The sequence below is a fragment of the Patagioenas fasciata genome, chromosome 8 (assembly GCF_037038585.1).
Source record: "Patagioenas fasciata isolate bPatFas1 chromosome 8, bPatFas1.hap1, whole genome shotgun sequence".
NCBI classification, from domain to species: Eukaryota; Metazoa; Chordata; class Aves; order Columbiformes; family Columbidae; genus Patagioenas; species Patagioenas fasciata.
The window spans coordinates 21086596-21103628 of NC_092527.1; the positions used below are offsets into that span (position 1 = coordinate 21086596).

General features: G+C 38.7%; 1 protein-coding gene across 13 annotated transcripts in view; it reads left to right on the forward strand.

Annotated features, from left to right (window-relative positions):
- USP54 (ubiquitin specific peptidase 54) overlaps nt 1-17033 on the forward strand; it is a 102207-nt gene that overhangs the window by 48849 nt on the left and 36325 nt on the right. For 10 of the 13 annotated variants that reach the window (XM_065842928.2, XM_065842931.2, XM_065842930.2 and 7 more), the window contains 5 exons: nt 545-1404; nt 3836-3928; nt 12698-12832; nt 15093-15206; nt 15369-15451. In XM_065842928.2, the coding sequence (XP_065699000.1) occupies nt 1258-1404; nt 3836-3928; nt 12698-12832; nt 15093-15206; nt 15369-15451 (572 nt within the window). In that variant the 5' untranslated portion in view covers nt 545-1257. Of the gene's footprint in view, nt 1-544; nt 1405-3835; nt 3929-12414; nt 12523-12697; nt 12833-15092; nt 15207-15368; nt 15452-17033 lie in introns of those variants that run through there. The other 3 variants (XM_071811837.1, XM_071811838.1, XM_071811839.1) reach the window with 3 other exon arrangements.

The window sequence follows — 17033 nt, forward strand, 5'->3', positions numbered from 1 at the left end:
CTTTTATAGAGATGCACATAGCTTCTGATTAAGAAAACCTGGAGACTGTTTTGTTCTGGAGAGAGCTGTGGGCTGCTGAGTCAGGGGAGAGCCTGGCGCCTTTGTCTGCTCCACCTGCCAAGGTCCATGCAAAATCCCAGTTCTGATATGGACAGTGTGCTAGCGTGTATTCATACTCACAAATCCTGGTGCTACTCTTTGAATGACTAAGATACCTTAAAGAAATTTAACACTTCACGGTCTTGAAGGATAAGTATAAAAACTGCCATGGAGTTCACATGAATGTTGTGTTTTATTTTTTTATCTAACTTCCTTCTTAACCCTTCTAACATACTCCAACGGTCTTGCTCTTATATACTTTTATTGGAATTCTCTCTTCTTTTCCATGTTATTTTTTTGGAGGGAGGAAGGTTTGTATTTTTTGCTTTGTCTCAGAAGATTCAGTGTATTGTGGGAGGTGAGGCAACACTGGTCTTGGCAGAACACCGCAAAACCAAGAGAGTAATTAAATGACGCAAGCCTTTGATTATTTTTCTCTCTCAAGCTTTCTGGCACGGCTGGGCATTCCGATTGCAAAAGGAAGATCAGGAAAAGAAACTTCTAAAGATCGCACATAGAATCAGAAGGACTTTATCGGAGACTATTTGCTGCTTTAAAACTCTTCGCTCTCAAGTCCTGGAGTTGCTGCTTTTTCTGCTGTGAGGATGATGTCTTTTTCATCACACAAGACAGACGTAACTGAAAGGGAGCTGCCAAGGTTTTATTTTGGTTTTGATTTCTCTGCTCCCTTACTAATTGGATTTTTCCTATCTTCTGCAGGAGGATTATAAAAACACTAGAGAATCTGGGATTTTTGGGGTGTGGGAGGTAGCTGTTGTTTTTCATGTCTAAGTTCTGGGACCTCCTTAATTTGCCATTTGTTCCCTGAAGTCACTGCCTGTTTGGAAAAGGGAGAAGGAGCCTAACAGATGAACTTGCACCACCATGGATTGCTTCCCTTTGCAAACTTTATATGTGGCTGCTTGTAAAGGAAGTTTTTGCATACATAAGCATCATATGAAGAATAGCATCCTGAGCTGGGTTTAAAAGAAGCAAACTGCTTGTGTTCTGATGAAAGGAGAAATTCTGTTTAAACTCTAAGTTATAGATGATTGGATGTTGTTCCAGTTTTGAATTTTGGGGAAAGGAAGGAGAGGTCTGATCAAGTCAAATACTCTGCCAGCCTAAACCTTCATGTTCTACAGCTGAAACTGGAAGATGTCTTGGAAAAGAAATTATTTTTCTGTGGGTCGAGGGAACGTACAGGGCATGTTTACTCCACGAAATACCACCTCAATAGCACCCAGTAAAGGTCTCAGCAATGAACCAGGACAGAACAGTTGCTTCCTGAATAGTGCGCTACAGGTAAGAGCACGTAATAAATAAATGTCTGTCTTTATCCTCTGTCTATTACAGTATTTACTTAGGCTTGACTGTTCAACAGATATAGCCAGGCTTGACTACATAATTGTTTGTGGGCTGAAGAGAGTAAAGCTAAGTTTGGAAATGCAGATTAGTTGTGTTATAGAACAGCTTTTTTTTTAATTGTCAGGCTTTCCTGATGAAATCAACAGCATTCATATTGTCATCACTTGGTGTACTCGAATCCCCTGTTTGTGTAACTTGTTATATGTCAAACAAATATGAAAATAAATGTAGAAAGTTTCTTTTAAAATAATAGAATATTGCATAGGTTGCAGTATGTCTATTCCTTAAAAGTAAATATAACTTTTTTGTTGAACCAGTCAAGTTCAGGTGTTGATAATACCTCTACAAGATCCTTTTTACATAGACCTGTTTTCTTTCTAACAGCTGATTTATAGCTTAATTTAGATGATTGAGTCTTTACCTTTTGATTTAGAAAAAACCTCTTTTCCTGTGTCAGAATTAATGAAGTGGTGTGGCTGCTGTACTGGTGTTGCCTCCATTTAGATGTTTTGAATCTCTGACATTTGAGATTCAGTCCTTCTGGCTGCAGGGTTTAAAACCTTTTCTCCACATCAGTTTCCTTTCCCTTCATATGACTTGTCTGTGTAGCACAGACCGTGTCACTGTGGGGGTTTTTTGTATCTTGGGCACGATTAGGTTCTTAACTAACTTCAGGCTTCAAGATACTCCTGTGATGCAAATAATACAAACAGAAACACCACTGAGCCTCAATAGGCTTAATATGCCATGAAATACAGGACTGGGTACAAAGGAAACTTACTAGAAAAGTGAGGTTTCCAGTGATGTGCTGTATTAATTGCTTCTGTTAAGTTGCCAGGTGTAATCACTGGCTGCCTCTTGTTACTGAGTTACTGAACCTAGGTCAGAACTAAGTAGAGCTGAACATCAGCTGCGTGCCATACCTGAAGATGGAAGCCTACAACCCAGCCTTTAGTCTTCTACATAAACCGTTTTCTTCTAAAGCTCGAAAGAGACAGGATACCAAAATATATTTACAATAAAAGCTGAGTTAAAAAAAAAATCAAGATGGTTATCATTTCATGAAATATATACTTCTGGGCTTTTTAAATCTTACTTTTTTTTATCGTTCGGTGTTAGTCTGAGAGATTCTTGAATGTTTGTTGGTCTTTACTATTAAGTATTTCTATAAACATTCAAGATAAACTCCAAAGGCAATTGCATCAAAAAGTTGGACTTATTCCTAAATTTATTACTTTTTTGTCCTTTTGTGAAGTCTACAGTAGTTCTTCAGGAATGTTGTGTGTAATCAGATGATTCCAAGGCTTATGTTGCCTCCCAGACCCTTAAGTATAGGGAGAGTTTGATTATAAACATAGCCATGACAATTCTGAAGTTTCAGGAAACTTTACAGATGAAGCATTCAATAAATGTGTTTTTAAATATAAGTTTAGGTAATGCTTGTGTGCTATGCTTTAGTTAACAAATTGTTCCAACTGGAAACAGCTTCTTAAAACCAGCACAACCTCTTTCAGAGTGCTAAACTTTTTCTAGCCAGTTGCTCTGGACAGATGAATCATAAATAAGAAGCTGGGTCCCTCTGTTCAGGCTAAGGAAGCCTTTAGCCAGCCGGATGCCAGCCTGGACCTTGCTGCTCTGTCCGGAACCTGGCAGGACGTGATTTAGGTCAGGGCTCCTTTCAGTGCCAGCTTCGGCCTCCTGAAAGGCTGGTGGCTCTGAGGCTTGCAAGAAAGTCCAGTTATTGCTAGTTGAAGCTGAAAGAGCCAGCACTGACCACATTTTTACATAAAGAACTGACTGTGAAACACCTCAGAGATCGGTGTTGTTGCTGTTTTACAGATATGAATTTAGATAATTGCCCAAAATTGCACAGATTTAGTGGTAAAACTTAAGAATAAGACTTGGTGCTGTTATAGTAAATGTTGCACCTCACTGTTGCTAGAACATGTAAAAGCCTGCTTGCTTTTATATGCTTTGACCATACCTGGTCACGTACCTGAAATTGCTACCATACCTGTCCTGAGAGAAAAGTATAGCTGGCCACACACATTGGGGTTAGAAATCTGCCTGTAATCATGGCACGTAAATACACTTACTAATGATAATATTTGGCATAACGGCTTTTAGTAATTTATCATTTTGACTTCCAAGAGCTTGCTAATGTAATGTAAGTTAATGTATGTGAATGCAAAAGCTGAGGAAGGAGGATGAAAGTGTCAACTTGTGGATAGACAAAAGGCATCCTGTTTCAAAAGGGATGTTCACTGACATTCGTGTACTTTTGGGTTTATCTAGCATGTGCAATTTTAGAGCTTCATGCAGTATTTTATTTTATGTATTATTGACTGTACCCCTTTTTGTGTTTCAGGTTCTCTGGCATCTGGACATTTTTCGACGCAGTTTTCGTCAAATCACAACGCACAAATGCATGGGCGATTCTTGCATCTTCTGTGCTCTTAAGGTAAAAGTTGGAAATAAATAATTTTTTTTCTTTAAATTGAACAGAAATATTTCTGATATTTGTTAAATATATGTAATCAAACTTGCATCTGGAAACTTGTGAGAGCAAAGCTAAATCTGGTAGATACTGGCCCAAGACACTTGTAGCACTGTTTTTAAAATATGTTAAAACCAAGAAATCGTGAAAATACTGTAGTTACAGTTTCAGATACAAGGACTCTTACCAGTGGAGTGCAGATCATTGTGAGCCTCCATGTTCTTCGAAAGATTAGTTCAGCAAGTAAAACATAGGTTTGCTTTGTTTCTTCTAATTTATCATTTATCCACATTATACTGTATACAATTATTATGTTCTTCAGAAGATACCTTTCCTTCAGAGCTGCTTTATATGTCAACATGGAGAAGGCCATTTAGCTTTAAGCCCTTCTGTTCAAAACTCTTGATTATGTAAGACTAAAAGGTATTTTCTACTGTAATATTTGATGTTTGCATTAAATGGCTCAGCTCTTTGTGGTCTATTTAAAAAACCAAACCAAAACACCAAGAAAAACCCAACAACATCAATTCTGTTTGTAGATGCAGATACAATAACTGACTTTCATAGATGCTGCCTGGACAGTAAGATCTAGATGGTAGCTCTCATTCTGACTGCTCTTATGTACTTGAGTAAATTGAGCAATCCTGCATCTCTACACATTCATTTTTAGCATTTCTGGGGTTTTTTTGTGCCCTCTTTTCTAAGTTTTGCCACTTGAAATCCATGTCTCCCTCTAACCTTGTGGGAGAAATGGATGTGATGCAAACACAATGAAAATACCAGCTTTAATCTGCTTGAGCACTGATTGATATATTTTTTTCTTCCAAAATTGTACTGAGACATTTTCTTTGATTACAAATGGATTGCAAAATCCAAAGAAACATATAAATTCATTGCAGGAGAATTTATTGTATCGTGAATTCTGTGTGCAGTAGAAGGACAGACAGCATGTCTTAAAATATGGCAAAATAGAGAGTACAAAGTTTAAATTAAGATCTGAAGTTCAAAGGCAGTATTTACAGTATAATAGCTGTCTTGCTACTGTTAAGTGACTTTACTGGTGCTCTGGTACAGACAGGCTTGAAATGAGTTATCTAGTGAGTTTTTTGGGCTGTTGTTGAGGGATTTTCCCTTGCAAAGGAACAGCAAAGGGGAGACTATTAAGGCATGAAAGAAGATAAGTAATTTCCTTCTGAAGGGAAATTTGTCTCAGGACATATCTGTTGAAATGATAAGGCGGGATGATGTTGACAGCAATATCATCGGAAGAGGATATATCCGTGACTTAGGAGCAAGATAGCACATCATAAGTGAGAAATACATCTATCCTGACAAAGAAAAGATGGAACATTAAATATATCTCCTTCCTTACAGGGAAGTGACAAGACTCAGGCTTGATCTGGTTTGAGTTCATTAAGTTCAGTGTGATAAATAATTTTAAGCCAATTCTTGGATCATGCCCATTAGTATTGCCAAGTGATTGTTGGTATTCTTCGATAGCTGAGATGAGGACAGAAAGAAAAAGATTTATTAAATTGTCACAAATGTAAGCTTTTGCTGTTCTGGGGTTTAACCTAACAGCAAGATATGGCAAGGAAATACCAGGAGATCAGACAGATTCTGCCATTTGGGTGAAAGTAGACTGAACTCTGAGACAGTGTTGAGAGGTTTTAATGTAAAGACAGTAGTTAAGAGTCTTTTTCCTAATGAGAGTACCGAAAAAGAGGGGTGGTGGCGGGGGGAGGGAAACAAACAAAAAAGATGTCACAGGAAAAAGGACAGGATGAATCTTTGTGGAACTGGTATTGAAAGATCAACTCTGAACAAGGACGCATCTGGATTGTCAGTACCAGTATGAGAAGGGAAGGCACTACTGTAAGACTGGAAGATGACAGAATGCATGTATTAAAAGCAGACACTGGGTTGCAGAGTGTTTAGTTTTGTTGATAAAATCCTTGCTTTTGATATCTTGCTGAAGTGTGCAGTATGCTATTATAAACTTGGAAGTGACAGGCAGAGTGGCAGAATTCACAAACTGGATGCCTGCAGCCATATGCTTATTTTTTAAATTAAAGCAGCCTTTGAAAAAAACAGCTGTGCTCTCTTCTTGCTCCCCAATATTTGCAAAGATTTTTGTGGTTTGTTTCCTATCTGAAGTTCTTACAATGCTGTGCTTAGCCAGAAGGTGTTACAACCCTTAGTTTCCAACAAAGCTATAATGTTGCTCCAAGTCAGCTAGTACTTCTGCATGTTTGTGTGCAGAAATCCTATAGCTCACAAAACTCAATATACAATGAAAAACTCTGAAGAAATGCATAAACAAGTAAAGAATTATCTAGACAAGTATATCTGAATATGGGCAGTGACCAATACTTGACAAAGTATTCCAACTGGCTTTAACCCAAACCAAAATGTTAGTGTTTTCTCTATCTACAGTCTGTTCTTCATGGGAAATTTCAGTGTGTTCTACTCAAGCCTAAACCAGAACCTTCAGAAAGTTTACAGACATCTATTGTAAAGCTATACAAGAGAAAAAATACATAGAAATTTGTTTGTTAGAAGTTGCAGAACTGTTTTACTTCCAGTTCCCATAGGTTCATGAAGCAACTCACAATTTGATGTTTTTCTGTGGGTGATACCGTGACAAGTTAACATCTTTATTAATTTGTGTAAAATGTTGCTGTGTGTATGCAAATATTTTATAATTTCTCTCCATTTTTATGTTGTTATCAAGTCAAATAATATTATAAAGGTGAGTAACAAAGGGTGTCACATAACTCTAAGTGAAATTGGGGATGCAGACCTTCCCTCACCGCTCCAAAATGTCTCAGACACCAGAAATATAGGTTGTCTTTCTTGCATGCAACTGAAAAGGTAGGGATACTAAATAATAAAGATATGCAGAAGAGATAGCCCCAACCCATGGAGATGGTCATATTCATCTTTATAAGCTCCTTAAGTGGGCAATAGAGGGAGCAAAAAGGCTGAGGTTTTTACTTGTTCTCTGCTGCCCTCTGGATCAGTGTTCTCAAACTGCTCGTTCTTTTCCTCTTGTAAATGTCTGGCTGGCTGGCACATACTATCTGTAAACTTGTATAAAACAAATGCAATAATGTACTTAATAATGCACCTAATACTGCAAACATCACCAAGAGCACGTTTTGTGTCCCAGTGGAGCGGGATTGTCTCTTCTCTTTCCCTACCCCAGCTCTCCCATCTGCTCTGGGAGCCTTTCCCTGTCATCCTGCCAGGGTAATGCCAGCTTAGCTGCCAGGTCTTTGATGTCCTCTTTCTCTTGAATCTTGCCTTAGGCTTGGCTAAGATGAGGGAGAAGATGTGGCTGGATCCAGTGGGAACACAACAATTTGGAGCTCTATACCATGCGAAAATCTCCCATTAGGGTCTGGGGAGAGGTAATTAGCCTTGCATGCTGTCAGGTGGATCTGCCCAAAATCCCTGTCTGGACCAAGCAAGGTGGAGGCGGGACATGGTTCCTCCTCTCCAAAGCATGCTGGCATGTTCAGGTCCCAGCCTGGCCTGGGAAAGGGGTGATACTTGCCGGGGGGGGAAGAGTCTATGTCATGTCACCCCCTCAGCTCCAGGTTCCCTTCACAGGAGATCTCCTGTGTTGTGCAGAGAGGGTTCACGCTCTTCCCCAACGTTGAACTGTTGCTCTGAAGGCAGTGTTCTGTTGCCATAGACTTTAGAGGAAGATAGTCTTCAGTAAGCTAAATTTAGCCTTTGAATAACACCAAAGAAGTTGTACTTTTTCCACACTTTCTTGGCTTGCTGTGACTGTTTCTAGGGATTCTGATGGCATGCACAGTATTTACTGTAAATGCTCAACTAGTTCTATAAATAGTATTTGTAATTTTAAATGACTTTTATTTATAAAATGAAGGATCACAGGACAGTGATGTCATACCTGAAATCAAATCACATTTTATTTTTGTACTGCATTGAAGACATCCATTGCACGATTTCCTGAAGTGATTTTAAAACTTACCGTTCTACCTGGCCACAAAATGAATCTTGAAATAATTCCAGACGTAAATTCATTGGTTATTTTGAAGGAACCTTACATCAACAGCTATAAAAAGAGAAGGGAGAGCTGCAGACGCTGTGCTGGAATCCCAGATACTGTTCCTCAAGATCGTAGCATTATTTGAGAGGTTTTTTTCAGTGCACAAGCTGTCCTTACTGCTCTGTGGTTTGCCTGCCATAACACTGGAACAGCTTTTTGTTTTATTATTAATGTTGAAGTCTACTGTGTTTTATTTTCCTTTTTCTAGAGCTTGACTTTGCTTTGGTGTTTGTTTATCACTGCTGGAAGAGGACAGGAAGGGGGAAATCCGTCCACTGTACTGAGCATGCCACAGAGAGTTTGTTCTCCTTCCAGGGATTGTACTGGGAGCTCTGTAGTGCCAGGATATGGGACAGAGTGTTTTTTGTAGTTTGCAAAGAAGAATGCTCTATTGATTGATAAATTCCAGTAGGGCTGGTCTTTTCTGTGATTTTGTCATGTGCAACAAAAGCAGGAAGAATGTGAATTTTCTGTATAGAAAGTATGTTGTTTTCTGAGGTGAAAACTGAGAACAATAGGGTATTAGAGTGCTTTAAAGAAGTGGAATGACTATAGCTCATGGTTCTGATTAGCCACCTGATTGGAATGGAGGGATTTGTTATTAAAACTTCATTAAATGAGACAGTAATAGGTTGGTTGCAGAGATTTCATCCTCTTGTTTTATGCTTTTTTCCAAATCAGAATAGTATTTCAGACTGAGACAGCAGTAAAAATATATAAAACAATTACTTTTATTATTTAAACTTGGGTTTTTTTTAGTTGGCACTTGCAGTTAACTGCCTGAAAAATAAACTAGCAGCAAGTACATTTTCCTGAGCTAATAAACTGGTAATTGAAGCTTCCAGATAATGACTGCCTGTTTTGATCTTGATCATGCAGTTAATAAATAGTCACCTAGTTGATATGTATGCTCTGTGATTTGGGTTTCTTTTCCTGACACCCTCTTAAGCAAAACTTGCAGCAAGTATATTTTAATTTTTGGTAGTAGCCGGGGTGTCTGTTGCTATAGTCTGTGTTGGAGATCTGGTGTTAATGTTTAGGGCACAGTGTGAGTAAAAATGGAAGAGAGAGTGTAAAAGAAAGAAATAATGGAAATCTAGGTTAATTTTTATCAGACTTGGAGGCTTGTAAAGAGATCCAAAGACACACAACCGTATAGAGCTAGATTACTTGCACTCTCAAAGGCAAATACAACATGGGGAGATACGGAGAAGAAATGTGAGCTACTGGAAATACTGTGGGTAGAAGCTGGTGTGGTTGGATGGGAGAAAAGTTATTTTAGCAACCGAAATTGTAATTGAAACATGTTGTTGTACTGAATAAGAGACTGCATCAGAGTGCGATGTTCTGGATGAGAGATTAGGTACTGTAGAGCAGAAGAACGTCCAGTGAATGGAATGGAGTAAGAAGGGCATGCTATTGGAATGGAGAGGAAGTTTAAAAATAAAAATATTGTCACAATTGAGTGACAGCAAGAATGATATTGATATGTTGAGCAGTCAAAGGATGAGGATTGGCCATGCTAATAGTTGTAGCTTTTGTGAAAAGGCAGAAACTGTTCATGTAGGGAATACTAAAGCATTGGGGGGGAACAAGTTTTGTTCTTTGAAAGAAATACCGTCACTGCTTCTACATGCTTGATTAAAAAGTCATATGTGTATGTGTATCAAGTCTGGGGTTTGTTTCATCAGTATGGTTAGGCACACATTGCAGATGTCATTTTACCCCAAATAGATTGAAAATACTTTCCTAGGGAGAAAGCGGATTCCAAACACTGTTAGAGATAATTTGGAGCAGATCTTGTAAACTATGGGGAGGGATTCACAGAGATTTCAGCTTCCAAATCTTTTAATTTTTAAAATAATTCTGGAATGTCAATTCCATGAATTACCTCAAAGAATAATGACTGTCTTTATTCTCTGACCAAATGAAGAACTTTTTTTTTTTTTTTTATGATCATGCATGTGAATTTTAGCACTCTGAAATAGAAAACCAGGTTTTAACTTTTATAGTTGTATGATAAAGGTTCCTTGTCTGAAAGCTTTGGTTGTTTGCCTTTGAAGCTTTAGAAATTTTATGTTGATTCCAACACTTCCCACACTGGAGGAGGTGATTTTGGGAGACAGCTGACCCTGCAAGCCTTTTTTCTGACACATCAGGAGACCCGACCTGCGGTAGAAAGGACACGAAGCTTCCAGTTACAAAACCAGGAAGAAGCTTTCTGAATGGTAATTCAAGTGAGGTCCTGCCCAGGGTGGTTGAGGAATTTTCAGGTTTGGATACCTCTGAGAGCAAGCTGGCAAAAGATAACTGTGTAACTGTAGTTGATCTTGACTTAGTACCTGGGGAAGGACTAGATGCAACTAAATGGATTTTGGCAGTTTATCCCACTTAAAGAATATTTGTGCTTCCTAATTCTGCTGTCTTTGCTACCTTTTCCAGACCTTTGGAGATCTGTAGGGAAGGGGATATGGAAGGAGTCTGTCTTCTTTTTTGCATAGACCACAGGAACGCAGTGTAACCAGAAGATAGACTTCCTTGCTGAAAAATCCCTTACTCATGCTGTTCTCTGTCTTGGCTTGTAGGCATATCAACATGCCAAGAACAGGTCATCAGTGTAGTAATCAAAGTACTGCTGCTAATTCAGTATTACTGATTACCCAGATTTTATGTTAAGATAATTTGTTGTTGTTGTTGTTGTTGACCTGCATCCTTGATATTGGTTACGGAAAACCGGTAAAATAGAAGAGACTTCGCTTATTCATGGAGCTTTTGGCAGAGTCTTTTAGTATTGTTACTGCTGTTAGGGATATGCTCATTTGTATTGGAATGTAGCCATTGAGAGAGATCGACAGTGTGGTGAATATACTAACAGGGTTTTCACGATCTTCAAATTCAAGTGAAGTTTTTGAAAGAGAATAAAGTTTGAAAGTTTCATATATAAAGTTCTCATTAAGTTCCAGAAGCACTTGAAGAAAAGGTGTCATGAAAACTCCTGGGACAGAATCAGCAGTGCTTTCCTGGTCTGCGCCCAGCTGGCTTTCACACCTGCATGTGGAACAAATCTGGTAGTGATTAGCAGCATCACTCAAGGGCAAGGCCTGAATTAAGGGGAGAGATCTGACTTAGATAACCTGGAGTGATGAAATTGCAGGAAATGCCACACCTGCCCTTCTAAGGCGGAGAGACAAGATAGACCTGTTCTGAAGGTGAGCAAAGGACCTATCTTGAAAAATAAGAAAGGGAACAACCCCACCCCCACAAACCCCAACCAAAACCTAACAAAAATCAAGCCCTCCTGTGTTCAAAGTGTTTCTGACTAAGTTTGAGGTGCTTTTGGGACTTCGTACAAGCACTACATTCAAACATATTCTAAACTGCTCTGTGCAATGATTTGGTAAGATCTGATCTTTATTAGATTAAAATGCACAATTACTCACTGGTTTTAACTTTTTTTTTTTCCCCCCTCATAATCTAAATAAGACTGTACAATTGTGTGCTGTCATTACAAATTTTAGGAAGCATTCTTCTGTATAATAACTGGGATCTTTTACCTCTTGATTTTACATATTAGAAATCTGCATAGAATTCTGGGATGTTACAGATTTTTTTTTCCCTGTGATTGCAGTAACAGATTTCAATTTTATAGGAAAGGACAAGCAGAGTTTTGAGATTGACACAGGTGAAGATGGTTGCTTGTCACATGAAATGAGGTAGAAAGTAGAGCAGGGTGGTGATGGAGACAGAATGGTCTTGTATGAAAATAAGAGCTAGAAGTTTTTACTTAAACTGAGGATCTTGCATACAGTGTGATGTTCCTGTTTTTGTAGGAGGGCACAGTGGAAGTCAGATAACTCTTCAGAACATCTTTTGAACCATCTCACATACACACATGTATGTGAATATGCACCCACACAAAATAGAAGTGGGGTTTTATTCAGTTGGGAATATGTACTGAACTTTCATGCATATAACCCCCACCTTAGTCTTCCTAGAACTACTCATCCTTACAAATGATTACCCAGATGATCTCTGAGGTACAGTTATGAAAATGCAGGTTTTATGGCAAGAAGTGAATAGCTGGAACTGTTATTCATGTCGTGCCTTTTCCCTCCTGCATGCTGACCCAAAAGTTATCAAATTCTTACCCACTTCTTGAACTTATTGGAAGGGAAATTCCTTGAACAGTGCAAGCAGCAGGTTGTGGCTCTTTAAGGGCTAAGACATTTGGAAGGAGTTGCTTGAAAAAGAGGAAAGAATATGTGCAAGAAGAAAGCTACCTAGGTATGAGTGAAAAAGTAAACTGAAGAGGGAGAAATAGGAATAAAAGGTGAGGAAGTTTTGGTGTCCACTTTCTTTGCTTCAGGAAACAAATTTGCAGGAAGATCCAAAGGGGTATTGACACTGAGGGAAATTTGCCCCAAGCTCCCCACCCTCCCTTGGATATGTGAATGAAAGAAAGGAATACACAAAGGTGCGTATGATTTCAAAGGATGAACTTCAGGATTTTCTCATGTAGTCCCTGTACAATACAAGTATCTGTGTGTTGCTTGATCAAAGTGACTTAAAGTTTTGCTATTTTTCTTCAGATAACTTGAGTCATATTTTGAAAATATAGTCACTTAACTATCCTTTTGTTTTCTTACTAGAGTATCTTTAACCAGTTCCAGTGTAGCAGTGAGAAGGTCCTGCCTTCTGATGCCCTGCGTACTGCCCTTGCAAAGACATTTCAGGATGAGCAACGCTTCCAGCTGGGCATCATGGACGATGCTGCTGAATGTTTTGTGAGTATAACCGAAAGCTGGCTTGACAGGCATAGATGCAAACCCCCATGACACAATCCTTTTTGGTTTTTTTACCATTCCTCCTTAAATTCCTACAAACCTTGCATGTGTGGCCTGGGAAAGTCCACAGAGAGATCCCCAAGCTTGAAGTGATCCAGTGGGCAACCAGTATTTGGTTGAGTCATCACTAGTGATTGTGAGATGGAAACATCAATGTTATCCATTTTTACAGTTACTTTTGCCTATGTACTGCTTGCAGTCTCAAGTGTGTCTTGGATATGAATGATCCAGGATTCTAGTTTTAAGGATCACCTGAAAAGGGCAAAAGGACATTTTGTTTGCCAGTTATTCTGAAATTGTGTTTTCATAAACACTAGCGAAGGGAAAGTAAAAATAAATAAATAAACCAAATGAAACCAAACACTGTTGTTTATGTTAGTAAGCTGAGGTAAGCAATAGTAAAATGGATAATCTCCAAATATTTCTGTTGCTGTGTTTGCAAACCATCTGACATTTATTTTTTTTAGACTGGTTAGCTCACTAGCATGATTGGGAGACAGCTTTTACATCCCTAGGTTTACCCACCTGCCTTTTTTTATACTCAAGCTCTTTCTTGGCATGCATTATGTTAACATTTTATTCTTAGCCACATTTCATCCTTTCCCTTCTTCAGTCTCCTAAATTTCTTTAACTTAATTAGGAGGCATTTTTGTCTTGCTGACCTATTGGTCTCTCCCCTTTTTGGAAATGATGGTGTCCCCTGGGTGGCCCAACTGTGTTTGTATCCTACTTAGTTGTTAACAAAGATGTTAATTCTAAACCAAAGTACAAACATACTGGATTTACTACTGAAAGGTAGAACTTCTCTCAAGTAAACAACCTATCAGAGTGGAGTCCTTTCTGTATGTTAAATCTTTCATTTCCTATACTTACCTAATTGGACACTTGCACTGTAAGAGATCACAAAAATGGGGTAAATGCATTATGGCAATTGTAGTTCTTCTCTTAAACTAAGTGGACTGATATTGGGCTTATGATAACCTAAGGTATTCTTTATTTGTAGAATATTCATACAGCAGGTTAGTATAGTTTAATGAGCTCACTTAAAATGGGAGCAGATCATACCAATAAAGCCTCAAAGTGAAATAAATTACATCAGCCTACACAGGAGCCCCTGTGAGCACAGTTACATCCATTTGTTGTATGTGGTCCAGCACTTGAACAGAATTCTGTATGTAGTAGAACATAGGAACTTTTGGTTTAGTTTCTTCCTTGAGAAAACTAAATAGCCCATCTAATGCTGCTGTGGGAGTCCCCACAAGCAGGTTTGTTAAGTTAACTGTACTGACACAAGGATAGTTAAAAGTGGTACAAGCTCTCTTTTGAGGTTAAGCTTTAAGGCAGAGATAATTCCATAGCTTTTCACTTAGTTAACCTTTTCAGCCCTAAAGGCAGAGATTTAATTTAAATGGCAGAAGAGCTTAGATTCTAAAGTTCAAAGGAAATAATACAGGGTCAGATCTGTTTTGCATAATAATTAATCTTGACCTGCTTGTTGCAGGCCTGTAAACAATCCAGGCAGCTCCTCGAGGCAATGGCAGTGTGCTGCTGGAAGAGGGGTCAGACTTCTGGCACCCACAGATTAATGTTGGCAACAGTGGGAGGAAAGGAGGTCTTAGGACAGGAGCTCCTGGGAAATTGAAAGCAGATGGGGTTGTCTGAAATAATATCTAGAAGATGTTCAGTGCTTTTGTTACATGCAGAATTCAATCTCCCTCTTCATTTATTAGTTCTCCTTCTTTTTGATAGAACATATATTATTTGCCGTATTTCAAAGCCTTTGTGGAATACAGAAATTGATTAGATTACTTTGTGTTGATAAGAAAAAGTTAGTGGCAACCCAGTGATTTTAAAACTGCAGAGCTGCTCTGCCTGTTACATTTAGTCAAATCCACTGATGCTTGAGAACTGAAGAATCAGTGACAGAATCTTCAGATGTGCTATTAGATAAAAGAAATAGTTATTTGATACAGCATTTCAAATCAGAAGTGGTAGCCATTTTCTTTTATATCAAAGAAAGAAATGCCAACTTCTTTGTTTTCTAAGCCGCTTTCAGAAATTTTCAGAAGCGTTCTGTCTCTGTAAGTAACATTTATAACATTATTGCATCTGACATGCTTTTGTGATTTATATTTTAACTTCTGTTAACATTTGAAATGGTCTAATGCTTTTTTTTTCTTTTTCTTCTCTTTTTGGCTAGGAAAACCTGCTAATGCGAATTCACTTCCACATTGCAGATGAGACAAAGGAGGATATTTGCACTGCACCACATTGTGTTTCCCATCAGAAGTTTGCAATGACCTTGTTTGAACAGGTGACGTAATGATACATGCTTTATACAAATCACCTGTTCTCAAGTTTCAAATTTTCATTCCCAAGGCATGCATTGCCATGGTAAAAAGAAGATACAAGCAGAACTGTTGCTGTGGAAATACTGTTTAATCTTGTCAGTGTGTTATGTTTTCTTTCTCTTCAGTGTGTTTGTACCAGCTGTGGTGCCACCTCTGACCCATTACCTTTCATCCAGATGGTACATTATATTTCCACAACCTCACTCTGGTGAGTTGAGATTTTTTACAGGGAAGAGAACTTCTCTCTTTTTATTCTTTTTTGTTTTTTAATATACTGGTATTGCAGTTTGATCTTTACATTCACAATATTCAAAATTCAACATGGTTTGTTCAAAGTTGGTGGAGCTTTGATAACTATGATAAAGAACAGGAGGATTTAGTGGAGCAAAAGATAACCAGTTTAGGCATGGATCAGTGCGTCTACTTTGTTAATGATTCTGTATCTGACAACTGTAGTGGCAAGGCCTCGTGTATATTTTGAAAGACCTTAATAGGTGAGCAGGTTAGTTAAGAGGCAAGATGAGAAAAATAAAAAATCATGTATGCTTTGAAAGGACCTTTGGACATCTATTCCATCCTCCTGTGCGAAGCGGGACTTACTTCAAAGCTAGATCAGGCTGCTTGGGATTTTGTGCAGCTGAGTTTTGAAAACATTCAAGGACAGAAATTCTATGACTTCTCTGGGCTGTCTGTTCCAGTGCTTAACGACTCATTGTGAAACATTTTTTTCCTTACATCCAGTCAGAATTTCCCATTCTGCATCTTTTGCCTCTTGTCCTTTCTCTGTTCATCTCTGCAAAGGTGGTGCCTTATGTTTGGCTTGTCTGCCAGCTTTCTGCAATGTTGCTCCTCAGGCATTCAGTGCTCAGCCAGTACTGCTGCACCAAGTGTGCTCTGGCTGAGGTGAAAGACTTTGTATTTCCCTTTACTGAATTTCATGAGGTTCCTGTCAGCTCATTCCTCCAACATATGAAGATCCTCCTGGGTGGTAGCACTCCCTTTCTGTGCTGTCATTAGTAAACTTGATAAGTGTGTATTTTGATTCATCATCCAAGTTGGTAATGAAAATGTAAAATAGCATCAGCCCCATTATTAAGCCTTGAGGAACACAACTCTCAACTGACTGCTTGTTATGTTTTGCTCCTCTGAGCCTGAAGGTCCAGCTAGGTTTTTGTCTACATTGTATTCTACTTGTGCAGTCCACACCTCCCAGTTTGGCTACAAGAACGCTGTAGATGACTTGGAAATCTTGTTAGAAACCACATAATATTAACTGCTCTCACCTCTTTAACAGAACCCATAATTTTATGGTAGGAGATAATCAAATAGGTCAGGTATAGTTTGCCGCTGGTAAATCCAGACTGGCTGCTCTCTGACTCACCTTCTTGCCCTTCCTATGTCTGGAGATGATTTCCGAGGGGATTTGGTTTGTCATTGTGTAGTTGTTCAACTCCTCTTTCTAGGATAGATATGTAGCTCTTGCTTTTTCTAGTTATTGGGGAACTCTGCTGGTCACCCTGATGTTTCATTAAAAGAGGCAGTGCTCAGAGCCATCGCTCTAGCCCTGTAGTAGGTGGCTGCTCAGTTAAAAGCTGCTTAAATCCGATCAAGGCAGCAGTCTGTTAATGCACTTCTGTCTTGAAATTTTGATTGGGATGAAAACTACTTTGTTTCTTGTCCTGCACGTGAAATAGGTAGTTACAAAGCCTGAAAAAATGTCTTGAAAACTGTGAGTCGGTCTTCTCATGCAGATCTCTGTTAAAGGTACCCTTTACCGGTATATCAGGAGT